Source organism: Scylla paramamosain, chromosome 9, assembly GCF_035594125.1.
Source record: "Scylla paramamosain isolate STU-SP2022 chromosome 9, ASM3559412v1, whole genome shotgun sequence".
Taxonomy (NCBI): Eukaryota; Metazoa; Arthropoda; class Malacostraca; order Decapoda; family Portunidae; genus Scylla; species Scylla paramamosain.
Genome location: NC_087159.1, coordinates 19,922,451 through 19,940,952, shown reverse-complemented (window position 1 = coordinate 19,940,952; position 18,502 = coordinate 19,922,451). Strand labels below are relative to the sequence as shown.

Below are 18,502 nucleotides of genomic sequence, written 5' to 3'. Positions count from 1 at the left end.
TCTGTGGCTTCCTTGCGTGAAATGTTTACTTCCTGAAGGGTTGGACGTCTATGAAAGGACGTGGAAAAGTACAGGGTGGGATCATCAGCATAGGAGTGGATAGGACAAGAAGTTTGGTTTAGAAAGTCATTGATGAATAATGAGAAGAGAGTGGGTTACAGAACAGAACCCTGAGGAACACCACTGTCAATAGATTTAAGAGAAGAACAGTGACCGTCTACCACAGCAGGAATAGAACGGTCAGAAAGGAAACTCGAGGTATAGTTGCAGAGAGAAGGACAGTAGCCATAGGAGGGTAGTTTGGAAATCAAAGTTATGTGCCAGACTTTTGATATATCCAAGGCAACAACAAAAGTGTCACCAAAATCTCTAAAAGAGGATGACCAAGACTCAGTAAGGAAAGCCAGAAGATCACAAGTAGAGCGGCCTTGAAACAACCCATACTGGCGATCAGATAGAAGGTTGTGAAGTGATAGATCTTTAAGAATCTTCCTGTTGAGGATAGATTGAAAAACTTTAGATAGGCAGGAAATTAAAGCAATAGGACGGTAGTTTGAGGGATTAGAATGGTCTCCTTTTTTAGGAACAGGCTGAATGTAGTCAAACTTCCAGCAAGAAGTTGACAGACAGAGGATGTTGACAGACAGAGCTGAAAGAGTTTGACTGGGCAAGGTGCAAGCACGGAGGCACAGTTTTGGAGAATAATAGGCGGGGCCCCATCAGATCCATAAGCCATCCGAGTGTTTAGGACAGCGAGGGCATGGGAAACATCATTGCGAAGAATTTTAATAGGTGTCATGAAGTAGTCAGAGGGTGGAGGAGAGGGAGGAACAATCCTTGAATTGTCCAATGTAAATTTTTTAGCAAAGGTTTGAGCGAAGAGTTCAGCTTTAGAGATAGATGTGATAGCAGTGGTGCCATCTGGTTGAAATAAACGAGGGAAAGAAGAAGCAACGTTATTGACGATACTTTTGGCTACATGCCAGAAATCAGGAGGGGAGTTAGATTTTGAAAGATTTTGATACTTTCTGTTAATGAAGGAATTTTTGGCTAGTTGGAGAACAGACATGGCATGGTTCCGGGCAGAAAAAAAAAGTATAGAATGTACGCCTCCATGCCAGACACTATCACCTCTGTTATGCACTCGGCACCCAAAGACACAGAAGCAGTAGTCATTCCAAGGAAAATCAGCAAAATACCTCCTCAGATCCCACAAACTAGCAGAGGCAAAACGCCAAAGGCACGTTCCCTTAGGGGGATCCTGAGGAGGGATTGGAGCGATAGGATGAGATACAGATATGAAATTGTGATCGGAGGAGCCCAACAAAGAAGAAAGGGTACCAGCATAAGCAGAAAGATTAGGGGCCAGGAAAAGATCAGGAATGTTGGGCGTATGTCCAAGACGGTCAGGAATACGAGTAGGGTGTTGCACCAGTTGCTCTAGATCGTGAAGGATAGCAAAGTTGAAGGCTAGTTCACCAGGGTGGTCAGTGAAGGGAGAGGAAAGCCAAAGCTGCAAGAATGAAGATCTCTGCAAAAGGGAAGAGAGTCAGAATGTGCTCCACTTTGGAAGTTCAGCAGTCAAAAAATTTCTTATAGTCAGAGGAGTTAGGTGAGAGGTATACAACACAGATAAATTTAGTTTGAGAGTGACTCTGCAGTCGTAGCCGGATGGTGGAAAACTCAAAAGATTCAAGACCGTGGGTACGAGAGCAGGTTAAGTCGTTGCGCACATAAATGGAATATCCAGCTTTGGATTAAAAAATGAGGATAGAGAAAGTAGGAGGGAACAGAAAAGGGGCTACTGTCAGTTGCCTCAGACACCTGAGTTTCAGTGAGGAAAAGAAAATGAGATTAAGAAGAGGAGAGTTGGTATTCTACAGATTGAAAATTAGATCTTAGACCGCGAATGTTACAGAAGTTAATGAAGAAAAAGTTGAGGGGGTGTCAAGACACTTAGGGTCGTTGTCAGAAGGGCAGTCCGACCTGGGGACATTTATGGTCCCCTCCCCAGATGGGGACTCCGAGGCTGGTGTAGGAGTAGCCATGATAATTTTGAAATTTTTAATGGAGTGTGTGTGTGTGTGTGTGTGTGTGTGTGTGTGTGTGTGTTTGTGTGCAATTAGGTGCTTGTAGTTTTGTGTGGAGGAAGAGAGCTGTCTTTAGAGGGCAGGCTGTGACTGCCCCCCTTGTGCTGTGAGACAAATGGAAACGTTCAGTGAGGTCACAGGTGGGTTTAATGATAAGTTCACAGCACCCCCTGATCCAGTGCTTTAGACCTCACTGGGAGTAATTAGCGTTTCGGCAGGTGGCTAAATACACTATTACTGTAGTGTATTTATGCATTGGTGTTATTCGATGATTAAGGTGTGTATGTTATTTATGTATTCAGCCTATAGAAGGGGTCAGGTTGATGTATATTAATAGGGGTTTGGGGCACTTGTGCTCAGCCTGTCCACGACTACCCTAGAGACAGTAAAATGAATGTTTGTTGGCTAATCATTTATTGTGGACCCAACACATAGCGGCGAGGATGGGATTCAGTCACGCTCAAAGCGTATCCTGAACAATTCCTGGTGGCTAACAACATAACAGAACCGGGAAGGAAGAAAACACTTTTTGACGGTATGTGGCTCGACAATGTACCAGTTGTTAAGAAGTGTGTGTGCCCCATAGAAGCCATCAGAGAGGACGCTGGGGGGGGGGAGTTTGCTAGATCCGGCAAAAGAACATTATGCACCAAGAGTGTCAGTTGTTGCGCGATACCGATTCAATTCAGAAAGACAAAAGAGGAGGCAGTCGATCAGCAGCTACGCGGCAGAATTGAAAAGGATGGTTTCATCTTGCAATTTCGGAGAACATGAAGGGCTCGACAGCTTGAAACCACTGCTCTTGACCCCGTCCAGCATTAGGCTTCTCTATGGGGATTTAAGTCTTCCGTTCCTAAGTGTATCGGTGTTGTTTTCACTACAAGTAACGTATCTAATTTGCAATTAACACTTCAAGGGCAGCCGATATTGCTTAGAAATTCAGTAAAGTTCCTGGGTCTGCATTTTGACAGCAAACTCAATTGGAAAACTCTTGTTAATGAATTGCTTATCCGTTGTTGTAAAAAAAATCAGTGTCCTCACAAGTATCTTTCTGGTACCTCATGGAGAGCAGACGGAAAATCTTTATTAATGGTATATAAGTCCTTAATTCGCTTTCACTTAGACCATGGCTCACCGGTGTATGGGTCTGCATCGGAACCAACATTGAGGAAATTGTATGTATTTCAGAATGAATATGCGCGAATATGTCTTGGGTCCCTGCGCTGCACTGGTGTAGCTAGGATGGAGGTAGAGGCCAACATTACACCACTACACATTCGTCGCGACACCCTTCTACTTTCACAAGGGATGAAAACAATCCGGAAAGCTTCCTTCTGTAACGCAGCAAGCATATGGCAGCACCACCACCTCCACAATGCGGTGCTTTGTCCAGTCTCTGCTAGATTGCACTCGCTCTGGCAACAGACGAGCATCCGACTGGACGATGCGGGCCAGTTTGTGCTGCTCGTGCTGCCCCTTGGAAGTGAACCACCACCACTTTCATCTACTGGCTTCCAGGGAAGAAAGCTGTTGCCACCGAGGCGGAGCTCCACCAACACTTCCGGCCCCTCGTTGGTGGCCTCCCTCCATCCCTACATCTATACATCACGGCTCCAAGACGGATGAATATGAGTGCAAATGTGTGGTCGTGTGAGTGTGCCTTCAGGTTCCGACTACCTTCACATACATCGGTGTTCTCTGCCGAACTTTTTGCTGTTGACAAGGTTATAGATTATACATTAAATTCACTTCATCATTCATTTGTAATTTTTCGGACTTTCTCAGCGCTTCAGACAACAGAGTCCGGTCACACGGATACAAGTGAAATCTAGGGGAACATCATTAATAAGCTGAATTCTTGTTGTAAATCCTTCTTACTGATTCGGGTGCCTGGGCATTGCAGTATACGTGGGAATGAACAAGCTGACAAGCTGGCTAGGTCTGCTACAGAGCACGAGGGAGCGTGGAACCTCCGTCGGGATCTGCAGTCATGTCTCCCAGTTGTTTCATCATCAGTAAGATTCCTGGAGCAGAGCCACTGGGACAACCTCCACCTACACTCCATGAAACCCATCCTGGGCGAGTGGGCTTCCTCTGATCGCCCCACACGGTGGGAGGTGGTCCTCGCATGCCTCAGGACGGGCTGCACCTTACCTACACATATGCTCCCATACACGCAGACTTATTCCCATCATGATATATCACTTGTGATGTTACCTTTTCTATCGAGCACATCCTGCTTCATTGTGTGTGTGTTACCGGGAGAAGAGGCGGCCCTTGGCAGCTTACTGCCGGGGCCATGGCCTCCCACTAACGCAGACCACCCTTTTGGGTGATGAGCACCCATATGTGGTTGGTAGACTGATGATTTTCCTGACTGAGATCAATTTAATCAGAGAGATGTGATTTACATGCCTTATTATGTCTTAGATTTATTATACGCTAGGTATATAATTCTGATTAAATATGTACATCAGATGTGTAAATACATGTTTTTTTCTTTTTTTTTTAATGTCTGCATTGTGTACTGCATGATATTATATGACGGTGTTCCCCATTCATGTACATACATAATGCGAACTAATACTACGTAGTCTCCCTTCCTGTGTGCAAGTGTATTACCCATCTCTCTTCCCTGCCCTGACAAAGGACAACACTTTTGTGATAGGATTAGGTACCCTGTATGAATGAAGGGTGTGTGAAGAAATGTGAGCATATTGTATTGTACATTTTCTAAATTAAATAAGTAAATAAATAAATAAATAAAAATAACAAGGTTAAAAATTGTAATGTAATTAATCTGTTTAATACCTTGTACTTGTATAAAATAGCGTGGTGGTGGTGGTAGTTAGGTTTAAACAAGCTTAGGTTAATGAGAGTTCGAACTGAGCTTCTATTCGGGTTCGTTTGATGCTTGTCAGAATTGTTCTCATATGCAGGTGACTTGTACTGAAGAAGCGGGAATAAAGACATCAGCAGCAGAGATCGTTTTTTTTTTGAGTGAAGGATGTGTGTGTTATTAGGTGCTTGTAGTTTTGTGTGGAAGGGGTTGTGAGGAGAAGGTGAGGGGTAAATTAGTTAAATCTAGAAAGGTAGCTAGCTCAGGGAAGGTGAGAAATAGCTCAAGTGTTTACTACACAAACTGTAGAAGTATTTTGAATAGAATAGACTTGTTTAAAGGAATAGCGAGTGTAGAGAAGTTTGATATCATTGCTTTAACTGAAACTTGGTTAGATATGTCAGGAAAAGTATTTAATCCAGAGGTTAAGATAGATGGTTATACAATGTTCTATAAAGATAGGGAAGACAGGAGAGGAGTTCAGTTCAGAGTTCAGAGAGATAAGGCAGGATGAGAGAGGTGAGGTGAGGAGTGAGGGTGTAGGACAATAGGAGGGAAGATGTGTCCGGAAGGGGAGGAGGAAAGAGGAAGGGGGAGATAGGTGTGAGTATGTTGGAATGTCAGGTCATGCTGAAATGAGAGAGGTGAGGTCGAGGAGAATAGATGAGGGAGTGGAGAGGATGGTAGGGGTCGAAATGAGGAGATTAGGTGAGGTAAATGTAGATGAATTGTATAAATATTTCGTAGATAAAGTTCTTACAGGTCAGTTAGCAAATATTCCGTATAGGACAATAAGACCACAAAAAAATGACCCTAAATGGATGACTGCTAGGTTAAAACATTATATAGGGCGTAAGAGAAGTATATATAAGAGATTAAGGGCAGGTGAAGAAGTTTTAAGGACACAATATAATTAATTAGTTAGAACAGTCAGGAAGTTAACGAGGAAAGCTAAGGACAATTATGAATTAAAGGTAGCCAGCCAGGCGAAGACGGACCACAAGGGATTTTATCAGGTATACAGGACGAAGAACAAGGATACTGTAGATCCATTAAAGGCAGCAGATAAGGAGCTGGTTAGTTCAGGGGAGGAGATTAGTAAACTTCTGAATGAGTTTTTTTTTTTAACTGTCTTCACCCAGGAAAACATGCAGGATATGCCAGATAGTGAACAGGTGTTTAGAGCAGATGAGAATGGGAAGCTGACAGATATTACCTTAACTAGGGAGATAGTGGAACAGGACATAGATAGACTAAAAAAGTTCAAGGCACCAGGACCAGATGAAATATATCCCAGAGTACTTAAGGAATGCAAAGACATTATTAGTGAGCCATTAGTTTCTGTCTTTATGAAATCACTGGAGTCGGGTGAGATACCAGTGATGCGGAGGCAGGCTAATGTAGTACCCATCTTTAAGAAAGGAGGTAAAACTTTAGCGTCTAATTATAGACCTGTCAGCTTAACTTCAGTTGTAGGTAAAATGTTAGAGTCAAAAATAGCGAGGAACATTAGGGAACATTTAGACAAACATAACTTGATAAATCAGTCACAGCATGGCTTCACGAAAGGGAAGTCTTGCCTGACAAATTTGTTAAGTTTTTACAGTAAGGTGTACGAGGCAGTAGATAATGGTGATAATTATGATATCTTATATCTGGACTTCAGTAAAGCATTTGACAAGGTACCCCATCAAAGGCTCCTGAGAAAGGTTAGTGCACACGGGATAGATGGGAAGGTGTTAGGCTGGATAGGGTCATGGCTTAGTGACAGGCGACAGAGAGTGGTAATAAACGGCTCGAAATCCGAGTGGGGTCATGTAATTAGTGGAGTGCCACAGGGATCAGTATTAGGGCCATTGTTATTTCTAATATATATCAGTGACTTGGATACTGGAATTAGTAGTGATGTTAGTAAATTTCCGGATGACACAAAGATAGGTAGATTAATTAGGTCAGAATCGGATGCCATCGCATTGCAGGCAGATTTAGATAGAATGAATGAATGGACGGATAGATGGCAAATGCAATTTAATATCAGTAAATGCAAAGTGCTTAGCGTAGGTAGAGGAAGCCCACACAATAGGTACACATTAAACAACCAAACTCTGGTAGGTACAGGGTACGAGAAAGATTTAGGAGTTATAGTTAACTCTGAACTCCGTCTAGGGAAACTATGCATAGAAGCCAGAAACGAGGCAAATAGGGTACTAGGATTCATTTTTAGGAATGTTAAAAGTAGAAGGCCGGAAGTAGTATTAAAGTTATACTTGGCGTCGGTCAGACCTCATCTAGACTACGCTGTGCAGTTCTGGTCCCCACATTACAGGAAAGATATAGGTCTATTAGAATCAGTATAGAGGAGAATGACTAAAAGGATACAGGGGATGAGGAGTATTCCATACAAGGCGAGGTTGAAGCTGTTAAATTTACATTCTTTAGAGAGGCGTAGGTTAAGAGGGGACCTGATAGAAGTCTTTAAGTGGTATAAGGGTTATAACAAGGGGGATATAGGCAAAATTCTTGGGATTAGCAACCAGGGTAGAACAAGAAATAACGGGTTGAAGCTTGAAAAATTTAGGTTTAGGAAGGAGATAAGAAAAAATTGGTTCTCAAATAGAGTGGTAGATGAGTGGAACGGGCTCAGTAATCATGTTGTTAGTGCTAGGACACTAGAGAGCTTTAAGAAAAGATTAGACAAGTTTATGGATGGGGATAATAGATGGAAATAGGTATATTTCATACAGGGACTGCCACGTGTAAGCCTGGTCGCTTCTTGCAGCTTCCCTTATTTTTTATGTTCTTATGTTCTTATGGAAGTTGTCTTTAGAGGGCAGGCTGTGACTGCCCCCTTGTGTTGTGAGACACAAAGGGAAACGTTCAGTGAGGTCACAGCTGGGTTTAATGATAAGTTCACAGCACCCCCTGAACAGAGCTTTAGACCTCACTGGGAGTAATTATCGTTTCGGCAGGTGTCTACTGCCTCCTCCTATGGGAGGCAGTTGTGCAGTGGCTGGAGAAGCTAGAGCTTGTCTGAAAGTTACGTGGGATCACTGAGCTGCACACTGTTGTACCGCTACGACTCACTGCTGGGGCGTGAGTTGTGGAGTTGTGGAGTTGCTGGAGAAGCTAGAGCTTGTCTGAAAGTTACGTGTGATCACTGAGCTGCACACTGTTGTACCGCTACGACTCACTGCTCGGGCGTTCTCAATGCATCAGCAACTAACAGGCTCGGAGAAGGAGGAGTACGAGCGTATAAAAGCAGCGCTCATCTCTGCCTTTGCTACTGACAAGTTTTTGGCCTACGAGCAGTTCGTCGCCCGCAAGCTACGTGATGGCGAGCCTGTCGCCGTATACTTGGCCGAATTACGCCGCCTTGCTGAGCTTTTTTGGTGGCATTCCTGATGCAGGTCTAAGTTGTGCTTTTGTGGTCTGCCTTCCTGAAGCTGCTCGTCACATTCTGAGAGCTGGCTGCTGCTTGGAAAGCATGAATATCTGTCAGCTCCTGAATCGTGCCCGTGCTGTCCTGGCGGACGACACTCTGGGTGTCGGGTCGCCAACACACGTTTCTTGTCTCAGTCAGCATGCAGCGGTTTCTGCCTCGTGCTGTTCTGCTGTGCGCTGTCTGTACTGTAACCAGCCAAATCACTACGCCCGAGACTGCCTGGCTGGACGTAGTGCACGAAGAGGTGGGCGTGGCAGGGTGCGCTGCTGCAATTGTGGGCGACGAGGACACATCGCTTCAACGTGTTCGGGAAACGCGTCAGGAGAGGTGAGCTCAGCGCTAGCCTCCTCTCTGCACCACCAATGAGAGGCGCATTACCGACAGTTAGACTGAATGTTAACGACTTGAACTGTGAAGCTTTGGTGGATACCAGTTCTACGAAGTGTATTGCACACGTGTCCTTGTGCTCTCGATGTACGAAAGAAAGGATCAGTGTGGTGACTGTGAGTGGGGAATCTTACGAGTGTATGGCGTCGGGAGTGGTGCTGGTCTTCCTGGCATCGGGAGTGTCTGTGTCCATGAGTGCTGTTGCAGCGTCTTCCAAACCGCTTTACTTTGCTTTCATTCTCGGCATGCATGGCATAACAGCGCTACACGATGTTAGAGTGCGTTCACAGACAGATGTACTGTTCTTTCTTGAGGAAGAGCAGGGTTTAGCAGTGGTGGCGGCTACTTCTCTGGACACTGATGAAAGGGACTTCAAAGTGACATTCGATACCAACACAAAACAATGGAGAGTGTTGTGGAATTGGTGTGGTGGCATGGAACCGCCACAGCTAGTTAACACTGCGTCAAAATACAAAGTGCCAAGAGAGCCCCGGCAAGAATATGAAAATGAATTAACTCAGTGTATTGCCGACGGATAGCTGGTGGATTGCCGACGGATGGTTGGTTCCTTATGATGGGCATATACGGGCCAGTGAGAGGAACCATCCCGTTAATGGTTGTCGTGCAGCAAACAAGCAAAAGATCCGCCCCGTGCTTGACTTCAGAGAACTAAACTCCCATCTCAATCTGTACACAGCTGAAGCGGATTTCTGCACAGAAAAAATACGCGAGTGGCGCCGTCATGGTCAAAAAGTCGCTCTCATCAACTTAAGTAAGGCCTACCTACAAATCCATGTGCACCCATCCCTCTGGTCTTACGAAATTGTCGTTCCATGGAAGGAGGTACTGCCTGACGAGTTTAGGCTTTGGCTAAATATCGCGCCTCTCGTCCTAAAGAAGGTTCTGGGTCGCATACTGAGTTGGGACGAAAAGATTCACAGCGCCACTTCTTAACTGGATGACATCCTCGTGGATGAAAGCATCGCGACTGCAGCGGCTATGGAGAGTCACCTGAGGCGTCACGGCCTGGTGTGCAAACCACCTGAGCATGTGCATGATGGAACTCGAGTGATGGAGTCTGGGGGGAGCGTTGCGGTCTCGTTTGGAGGCGTGACAATGAGATTGGTGAATTGCCGAAAAGTTAACAAGGCGACATGTGTTTTCCGTTTGTGGGCAGTTAATGAGTCATCTTCCTGTCTGTGGCTGGCTGCGCGTGGCGGCATCGTACATGAAAAGACGTGCTAATGCAGTTTCCGTTTCATGGGACGACGAGATCATTGACCCTAGCTTGCTCACAGAGACTCTTGGACGTGTAAAGAAATCCGGCCCAAGGACGGTGGGATGTGGTAGGAGACGAAGCAACCTTGTGGGTGGAAGCGAGCGATCTTGCATTGGGAGCAGTGTTAGAAGTGAATGGCGAAGTGATTGAAGATGCGTGGTGGCTACGCCGCAACGAGTGCTCGCACATAAATCTTGCGGAGCTGGATGCTGCTATCAAAAGCCTAAATCTCGCCGTTTCCTGGAACATGAAAAAACTGGCTCTCATGACAGATTCCCGAACAGTGTACCATTGGCTTCAGGACACTTTGTCAGGAAAGGCACGTTTGAAGACCAAAGCCTGTAGTGAGATGCTGACTCGGCGACGATTGGAAACTTTCAAAGCAGTCACCGAAGAGTTCAGCCTGCCCCTTGAAGTTAAGTTTGTCTTCAATCAAGAATAGAGCAGATGAGTTGACACGAGTGCCAAAGAAGTGAATGTATTTTGCAAATGACTACATGTTGTGCACACCTGTCGCCGCTGTGTCTGACCAGGACATCGCTAACATCCATGAAACAAGTGGGCATCCATGAATCAGACGCACACTGTTCTTCTGTAGAAGACTCCACACTTGTTCAGCGTGAGCAAGTGCGCATTGTTGTTCAACATTGTCGGGAATGCCAATCAATCGATCCTGCGCCAACGAAGTGGCACAAAGGGGAGTTAGGGATCACCAATATCTGGAACAGAGTCAGCATGGACATTTGCCACGCTCGCAACCAACACTACTTGACACTGATCGATTGCGGACCGACGCGCTACGCCATCTGGAGAAGACTCAGACGTTAGGACGCGATTTGTGTCATCAAGCAGCTGTAATCGGTGTTTAATGAGCGTGGAGCACCCCTAGAGTTGCTGACCGACAACGCTACCAGCTTCCATAGCTCATTGTTCCACGATTTTGCAAGTCGGGGCATGGCCGTCAGGTACAGGTGCGCCAACGTTCCATCGGGTAATGGAATATCTGAGAGGAAACACAGAACAGTCAAGACCATACTGGCACGAAAAAATTGCTCTGTGGCGGAAGCGGTATACAGGTACAACACGCTGCCACGGGAGAACGACGCTGCATCTGCCCCTGCCAATCAGCTATTCCGTTCCGAGTTTCGGCTGCTTGGCATTGATGGAGTCGCCAAGCAGGATCAAATGTCCGATGAACACCATCGTTTCAGCGTAGGTGACCGTGTGTGGATTCGTCACCCAAGTAGGCGATGCAACTCTCGAAGCTTGGAGGGTATGGTGACCCAGATTGTGTCAGCCCAGAATGTGGAAGTAGACGGTGTGCCTCATCATGTGCGAGATCTGAGACTGGCTACGTCACTGTCGCGCACCGATCACTAGCCCTCAATAGAAGAAAAAAGGGATGTGGTAAATCAAGACGATCAGCTCATCGGTGTGAGAGTTCCGATGGATAACTCTACGGCGAGGAGGAGGAGGAGGAGGAGGAGGGGGAGGAAAGCCAAGCAGCAACAGAACTTTTGGGAGGAGGAGGAGGAGAAAAGCCAAGCAGTAACAGACTTTTTGGTCCTTGCAAGGCTGTTTGGTAACTACTTCTAACTAGCTACAGGGAAAAGAGACAAGACAGCATAGCAGAAGGCTCCTTCCCACCCAGCACTCCCTCCAGCTTGCGCTGGCATGGAAATAGTTGGGAAAAGTACCATGCAGTATGGAAAAACTGACATGGAATTTTCATAGGAAAGGATGAAAGGAAGTTCTACTATTCACCCTACGGTGAACTTTATACGTCTAACTGAAAGTTAATGCAATTTATAATAAAACTGGTGTCTGTAAAATAAGAGTTTATTAGTGAATTTAGTAATTATTCGGGCAAGAAGAGAGCTTGTTAGGGATTTGCTTTTAAATATTTGTCTATTTTGTTTTTGAATGATTCAATAGTATTGCTATTCACAATTTCTGCAGGAAGTTTATTCCATATATTTACTATACAATTAAAGAGAAAATGTTTGGCCTCGTGGGATTTAAAACGTTTGGGTATATAATCATGAATCCATTATTTCTTGTTAGGTTAGAATGATCAATGGTAAAATATTTATGTGCATCAATGTTACTATATCCTTTGAAAATTTTGAACACTTCAATTAGGTCTCCTCTTATCCTACGCTTTGTTAAATTAAATAAGTTTAGTTCTTCCAGTCGTTCCTCATACGGCTTATTGCGCAGTCTTGGAATCATCTTTCTGACTCTGCGCTGTATCTTTTCTAGTTTTTCGATGTCTTTTTTGTAATATGGTAACCAGAACTGTACACAGTATTCTAGATGAGGGCGCACCAGTGAGTTATATAAGGCAAGTATAACCTTTTCTGATTTAAATTCAAAAGTTCTTCCAATGAACCCTACTAATTTATTTGACGTCTTTACTGTTTCTATGCAGTGTTGACTCGGCTTTAGGTCGTTTGACACAACGACACCAAGATCTTTTTCTTTATCGGTGCTTGCCAGTGACATGTTATTCATTACATATCTCGCCTGAACATTGTTGCTTCCGATATGTAGAATTTTACACTTTTCTATATTGAATCTCATCTGCCATTTTTCTGCCCAGCTTGTTAGTTTATTGAGGTCACACTGCAGTTCCTGCCATTGTGACACAGACGTTACTCCACTAGTTATTTTGGTGTCTGCAAATTTACATATTTTGCAATTTATTCCTTCATCAATATCATTAATGTACATTATAAAGAGTACTGGGAGCCTTGATACAATACAGAGCCTTGAGGAACGCTGCTGTTTACCTTTTGCCACTCTGACTCTTTTCCATTTATCACAACACGCTGTTTTCTGTCAGAGAGCCAGTCTCTCAGCCATTTCTGGGTGTTTCCGGCAATGCCGTGATCTTTTACTTTACTGATGAGTCTCTTATGGGGAACAGTGTGGAAAGCTTTCTGGAAATCAAGGTAGATAATATCAACAGTTTTTGTCTCGTCATACGAGTTAAAAAATACTTCATAAAAAGTCTAGTAAGTTCGTTAAGCAGGAACGCTTGGCTCTGAAACAGTGTTGCGAATCCTTTATGATTTTGTTTTCTTCTAAATATTTAACAATTTTATCTCTGATTATTGTTTCCATCAGCTTGCACACTACTGAACTGAGACTGATCGGTCTGTAATTGGCTGGGAGAGATTTATTTCCTTTTTTTTAAAGACTGGCGTGACATTTGCTAGTTTCCATTCGTGGGGAACTTTACCCGCTAGTAAAGTTTTATTGAATAAAATCGTAAGCGGTTTCACGAGCTTATTTCTTGCTTCTTTAAAAAAACCTGGGTGATATCTTGTCTGGCCGGGATGTTTTGTTTACGTTCATGCTCTTCGTGACTGAGAGGATTTCACTTTCTGTGATGGTGAAGTCCGGCAGCGTGGTGCCTCGTGACTGAGTCGTGGGGGTCGGCAGACTGCCCTGAACATCCTCAGTCGTGAAGACTTGAAAATTACTCGTTCAGGGTGTTCGCCATGTCTGTTTCACTTTCTATTTTTTTTTTTTTTTTTTGCCATTTCCTGTCATTGGTGGACCAATCATTGATGTTAAAACCCTTTTTGTTTTTATAGCTGTAAAATTATTTTGGGTTCATTTTACATGAGTTCGCGATCTGAGCTTCAACAAATTTTTTTTTGCTGCATTTCATTAGCTTTTTTAGTTTTTCTACGCAATCTGTCGTGCTCTAGTTTATCATTATTATTCTGTGTTAGTATGTATTTGTGGTACGCATTTTTCTTAGCCAGAAGGAAGCATCTGATTTCATTATTCCACCATTTCGGTTTGGTGTTTTTTACCTTCCGTCTGTTACGTTGCGGTACACACAAAATCGCAGTTTCATTTAACTTTTTAGCAAACACTTCCCATGCTTTGTTAATGTCTGGTGTTCCCAGCAGTTCATTCCAGTCTATGGATGCAAGCTGCATGCGAATTCTCTCAAAGTTAGCACGCTGATATTCTGGCACTTTTTCTTTGCTTTCGCTTACTTTAGCTTTGTCAAAATTTATGGTGAAAAGTAAGCTACGATGATCGCTGAAACTCAGTTCTGGTCCAATTTTACTTCTTTTACTGATCCTTTTACTGATCCAGTTGTTAAAACAATATCTAGGATATTGTTACCTCTCGTCGGATGCATGACGTGCTGGAGGAAGGAGCTTTAAAGTATACACCCATAGAGATGCTGGCCTGCGTGAGCCGTCAGTGGTTCACTCCATCTCGTGAGTGGAAGATTAACGCAGCAAATGTCCGCGATAAAGTCATAAAGTTATAAAACTTTATATAACCGAAAAGGCCGCCTATGTTATACAGACCTTGTTGAGGTCATTGAGGAGATTAGGCAAGATAATATTAACAGTAATGTTTTGCTGGTGTTGACATAACAGTGGTGTTTATTGTTGAGGGCACAATACCTTCTGGCATGCGTGGCACTGCTGTCAAGCAATACTATTTGCTGAGTTAGCGTCTCTTGAAGATTATTATTGTTTTGTGCCGTGGTCCACCTGATGCCTTGGAATACTTCATTGCCTCCTGGTTGAGTGCAAAATTGCATGGCCTGAAGGGCCATGCAATGGCCTGAAGGCGGAAAAAAATGTGGGATTTCCAGTAACCAGTAGAGTAAGAAAAAAAGTGCAAACTTATTTGTCACATTTGTAACATTCTTTTATTTGCAAAATTGCTGTAGCAATTTTGTCTTTGTTAGATGTTGTAACTCCACATTGACCAAAAATGAACAACAAAACTAATGTGTTAGTTTGCTGAAAAGTTTAGTCTCTCCAGCATGTCTTTCTAAGTAATCAGTCATTCTTCATTTCTTCAGTTCTTCATTTACTAATGAAGAAAGCAACGTGAATACGTGCATGCTCTCAATTGAAAAAAAATGACAGGACTATTATTTATATAGCAATGAAACATTTATAATAACCTAAATTATGCTGAATATAATTTTCTTATACATTTTTGTTAGGGCTGTTTTCATATAAATGGTTGTCAGAAACAGGACACTCACATTTATCTGGATAAATTATGTGCTGTACAGTTATCTAACCGTCTCTCTCTCTCTCTCTCTCTCTCTCTCTCTCTCTCTCTCTCTCTCTCTCTCTCTCTCTCTCTCTCTCTCTCTCTCTCTCTCTCTCTCTCTCTCTCTCTCTCTCTATATATATATATATATATCTCATTGAATGTGATAGCTAGTTCAGCATTTATTATTTTTCTTAAGATATTTTCCTTATATCTTATGATTGTCTTATATTCTTTTCTAATTGGCTGTATGACTTCGCCGAAGCTAGTCATTTTCGCTAGATCGCGATTTCAGGTCCTTGACCCTTCTTCAGTAGCGAAGGTCTATCAGTGTTAAGGGTGTCGGAAAGAATAGCTCAAGCTGATTGCGGGGGTGTATTTATACCGGTAGGCTTGTCACCCCGCTGCGCGTCCTGGTCTCTGATTGGCTGACGGCTGTCGCGGGCTGTGCTGGGCTGCTATCCAAGCTGGGTCTTCGCGCGCTTGGTAATGCTTGTAGGTCTTCGGATTGTTGATTTAATGTAGGGTTTGTCTCTTTTATATATAGTGCTTCTAAGATGGGGAGACGCCTGGTGTCTGGGCATGTAGTTAGGATCTCCGTTTTATCTACTAGCATTCCTCTTGTGATGTTTATGTTATGCTTCTCCTTCAGATGTTTCTTGGGTGCTCCTGTTGCGAGGTGGAAAGTTAGTCGTTAGGAGAGTCTTGTTGTCGTCATGCCAACATAGGTGGAGGGAGGGACTTCATAGTTTCCTTGGTTACACGTAAACCTATATATGACATGTGACTTCTGAAGCCTCTCTTTTTCTTTTGAGGGGTTATTTTTTTAGAAGAAGATGGCTGGTTTTCTTGGTGTTGTAATAAATTATCAGTTTAACTTGTTTGTCAGGGTCGGAAGGCTTGATGTTCCTCTTCACAACCTGCGTGATGGCCCTCTCATCTTCTTCGTAGGCGGTAGAGAAAGTTGCTTTATAGAAGATGTTGATGTTCCCTTTCTTATCCTCTTGTTGCTTCTTGTTATGCCAGCTGTCGACAATTTTCTTTACTAGGCGGTTGATGTCCTTTTCACTGAAATTGTTGTTTATGAGGACTTGAGTTGAGCGCTGTATTTCTTGGTGGACTTGTTTCCACGTGCTGCAGTGTGTAAGCGCTCTTTTGATGTAGGCTGAGATAGTGGAATCCTTGTACCTCGTGGGACACTCACTTCGTCCGTTCAAGCAGAGTCCAGGATTCGTTGGTTTTGTGTAGACGCTGGTGGTAAATCTTCCTTCTTCTTGTTGCACTAAGACGTCGAGAAAGGGCATGGCTCCATCTTTGCTGTTTTCCATAGTAAATGTTAGCCTAGATGTTTCTTGGAGGTGAAGTCTAAGATGCTCTGCTTCGGCTGCGTCCTTTGTCTTGATGAAAATGTCGTCAATATAACGGCAATATATATCCGGCTTTTTTACTATCTTGAAAACTTCCTCCTCGATGCAACCCATGAAGAAGTTTGCCAAGAGTACACCAAGAGGAGAACCCATTATCACGCCGTCTACCTGGCAGTACTTGTTACCGCGGGGGCAGGTAAAAGGTGCTTCTTTAGTGCAACACTCCAGCAGTTCTCGGAGTACAGCTTCTGGGATCGCAAGCTTAGGTGTTTATCACAATGAAGCTACACCTAAGCTTGCGATCCCAGAAGCTGTACTCCGAGAACTGCTGGAGTATATATATATATATATATATATATATATATATATATATATATATATATATATATATATATATATATATATATATATATATATATATATATATATATATATATATATATATATATATATATATATATATATATATATATATATATATATATATATATATATATATATATATATATATATATATATATATATATATATATATATATATATATATATATATATATATATATATATATATATATATATATATATATATATATATATATATATATATATATATATATATATATATATATATATATATATATATATATATATATATACACTCCAGCAGTTCTCGGAGTACAGCTTCTGGGATCGCAAGCTTAGGTGTTGCTTCACTGTGATAAACACGTTCCATGATATAGTTGATGGTGCGATCCACTGGAACATTCGTGAACAAGGATTCGACATCTAGTGAGGCAACTCTTCCTTCTGCGTCGCTGTTGTTGAGGATATCGATGAAATCTGAGGCTGACTGCAGACAATAGGAGGTAGGAATGTACGGTGTGAGGAGGCCGCACAGTCTTTTAGCGATGTAGTAGGTAGGAGTGGGAATTTGGGATATTATGGGTCTTAATTTGTTGCCTGGCTTGTGGGTCTTGACATTGCCATAGCAGTATCCCATCTCATATTCGCCTGTGAGTCTTTCGAACTTAACATCGCAGGTGGAGTTATTCTTTGCTATTATCTTGTTCAGTCTTTTCTTGAGGGCTGCTGTAGGGTTTCTTGAAATCTTCCTGAACTTGGTAGTGTCGCTGAGGATGCTGTCAATCTTGCTTAAGTATTCTTTGCTGTCGATGAGGACATATGCAGCAGCCTTATCCGCTTATATATATATATATATATATATATATATATATATATATATATATATATATATATATATATATATATATATATATATATATATATATGTATATATATATATATATATATATATATATATATATATATATATATATATATATATATATATATATATATATATATATATATATATATATATATATATATACATATATATATATATATATATATATATATATATATATATATATATATATATATATATATATATATATATATATATATATATATATATATATATATATATATATATATATATATATATATATATATATATATATATAAAGTAGCACAATGGACGTGGCTGCATACTTTCCTCAGCTACTGCCAGTCTTGTACCAAAACACAAGATGACAGTGAAGGGGCGAGAAGGACAGAGACCGTACCGGCTGCAGTGTAGATTAGGCAGCGATGGAGGACAGGCAGCGCCAGTGGCCAACGGTAGAGGTGGGCCAACAGCAGCGGTAGACAGGCGGGGTCAGTGGCCAACCGCAGAGGCGAGCCGACAGCAATAGTAGACAGGCCTCGTCAGTGGCCAACCGTAGAGGCGGGCCGACAACAGTGGTAGACAGGCCGCGCCAGTCCAGTCCGACAGCTAGGTGTCTCATAATGTGCGTCGATAGGTGCGTTACGGACGTGGGTCAGGGTCCAGTAACGACCAGCGTAGCAGAAGAGGCCTTTGGAGGACGGCAAATGGAGAGAGGTGAAGGCGCTCTCAAATCCCCTAGTGTTCTTCTCCAGCACCACAGCACGTCCACACCGTCGACTCGGCCCGGAGTCGAGGCAAGATGGTGAAGCAGGGTGCGAGAC

At 42.8% G+C, this 18,502-nt stretch overlaps 1 protein-coding gene across 1 annotated transcript; it reads right to left on the bottom strand.

Annotated features, from left to right (window-relative positions):
• Positions 1-14,522: 14,522 nt before the first annotated feature.
• Positions 14,523-18,300, bottom strand: LOC135103266 (uncharacterized). Its single transcript, XM_064009310.1, has 4 exons — positions 18,233-18,300; positions 17,108-17,616; positions 15,962-16,695; positions 14,523-14,639 (listed from the first exon to the last, which is right to left on the bottom strand). The coding sequence occupies exons 1-4, from the start codon at positions 18,298-18,300 to the stop codon at positions 14,523-14,525; spliced, it is 1,428 nt and encodes a 475-aa protein (XP_063865380.1).
• Positions 18,301-18,502: the final 202 nt, after the last annotated feature.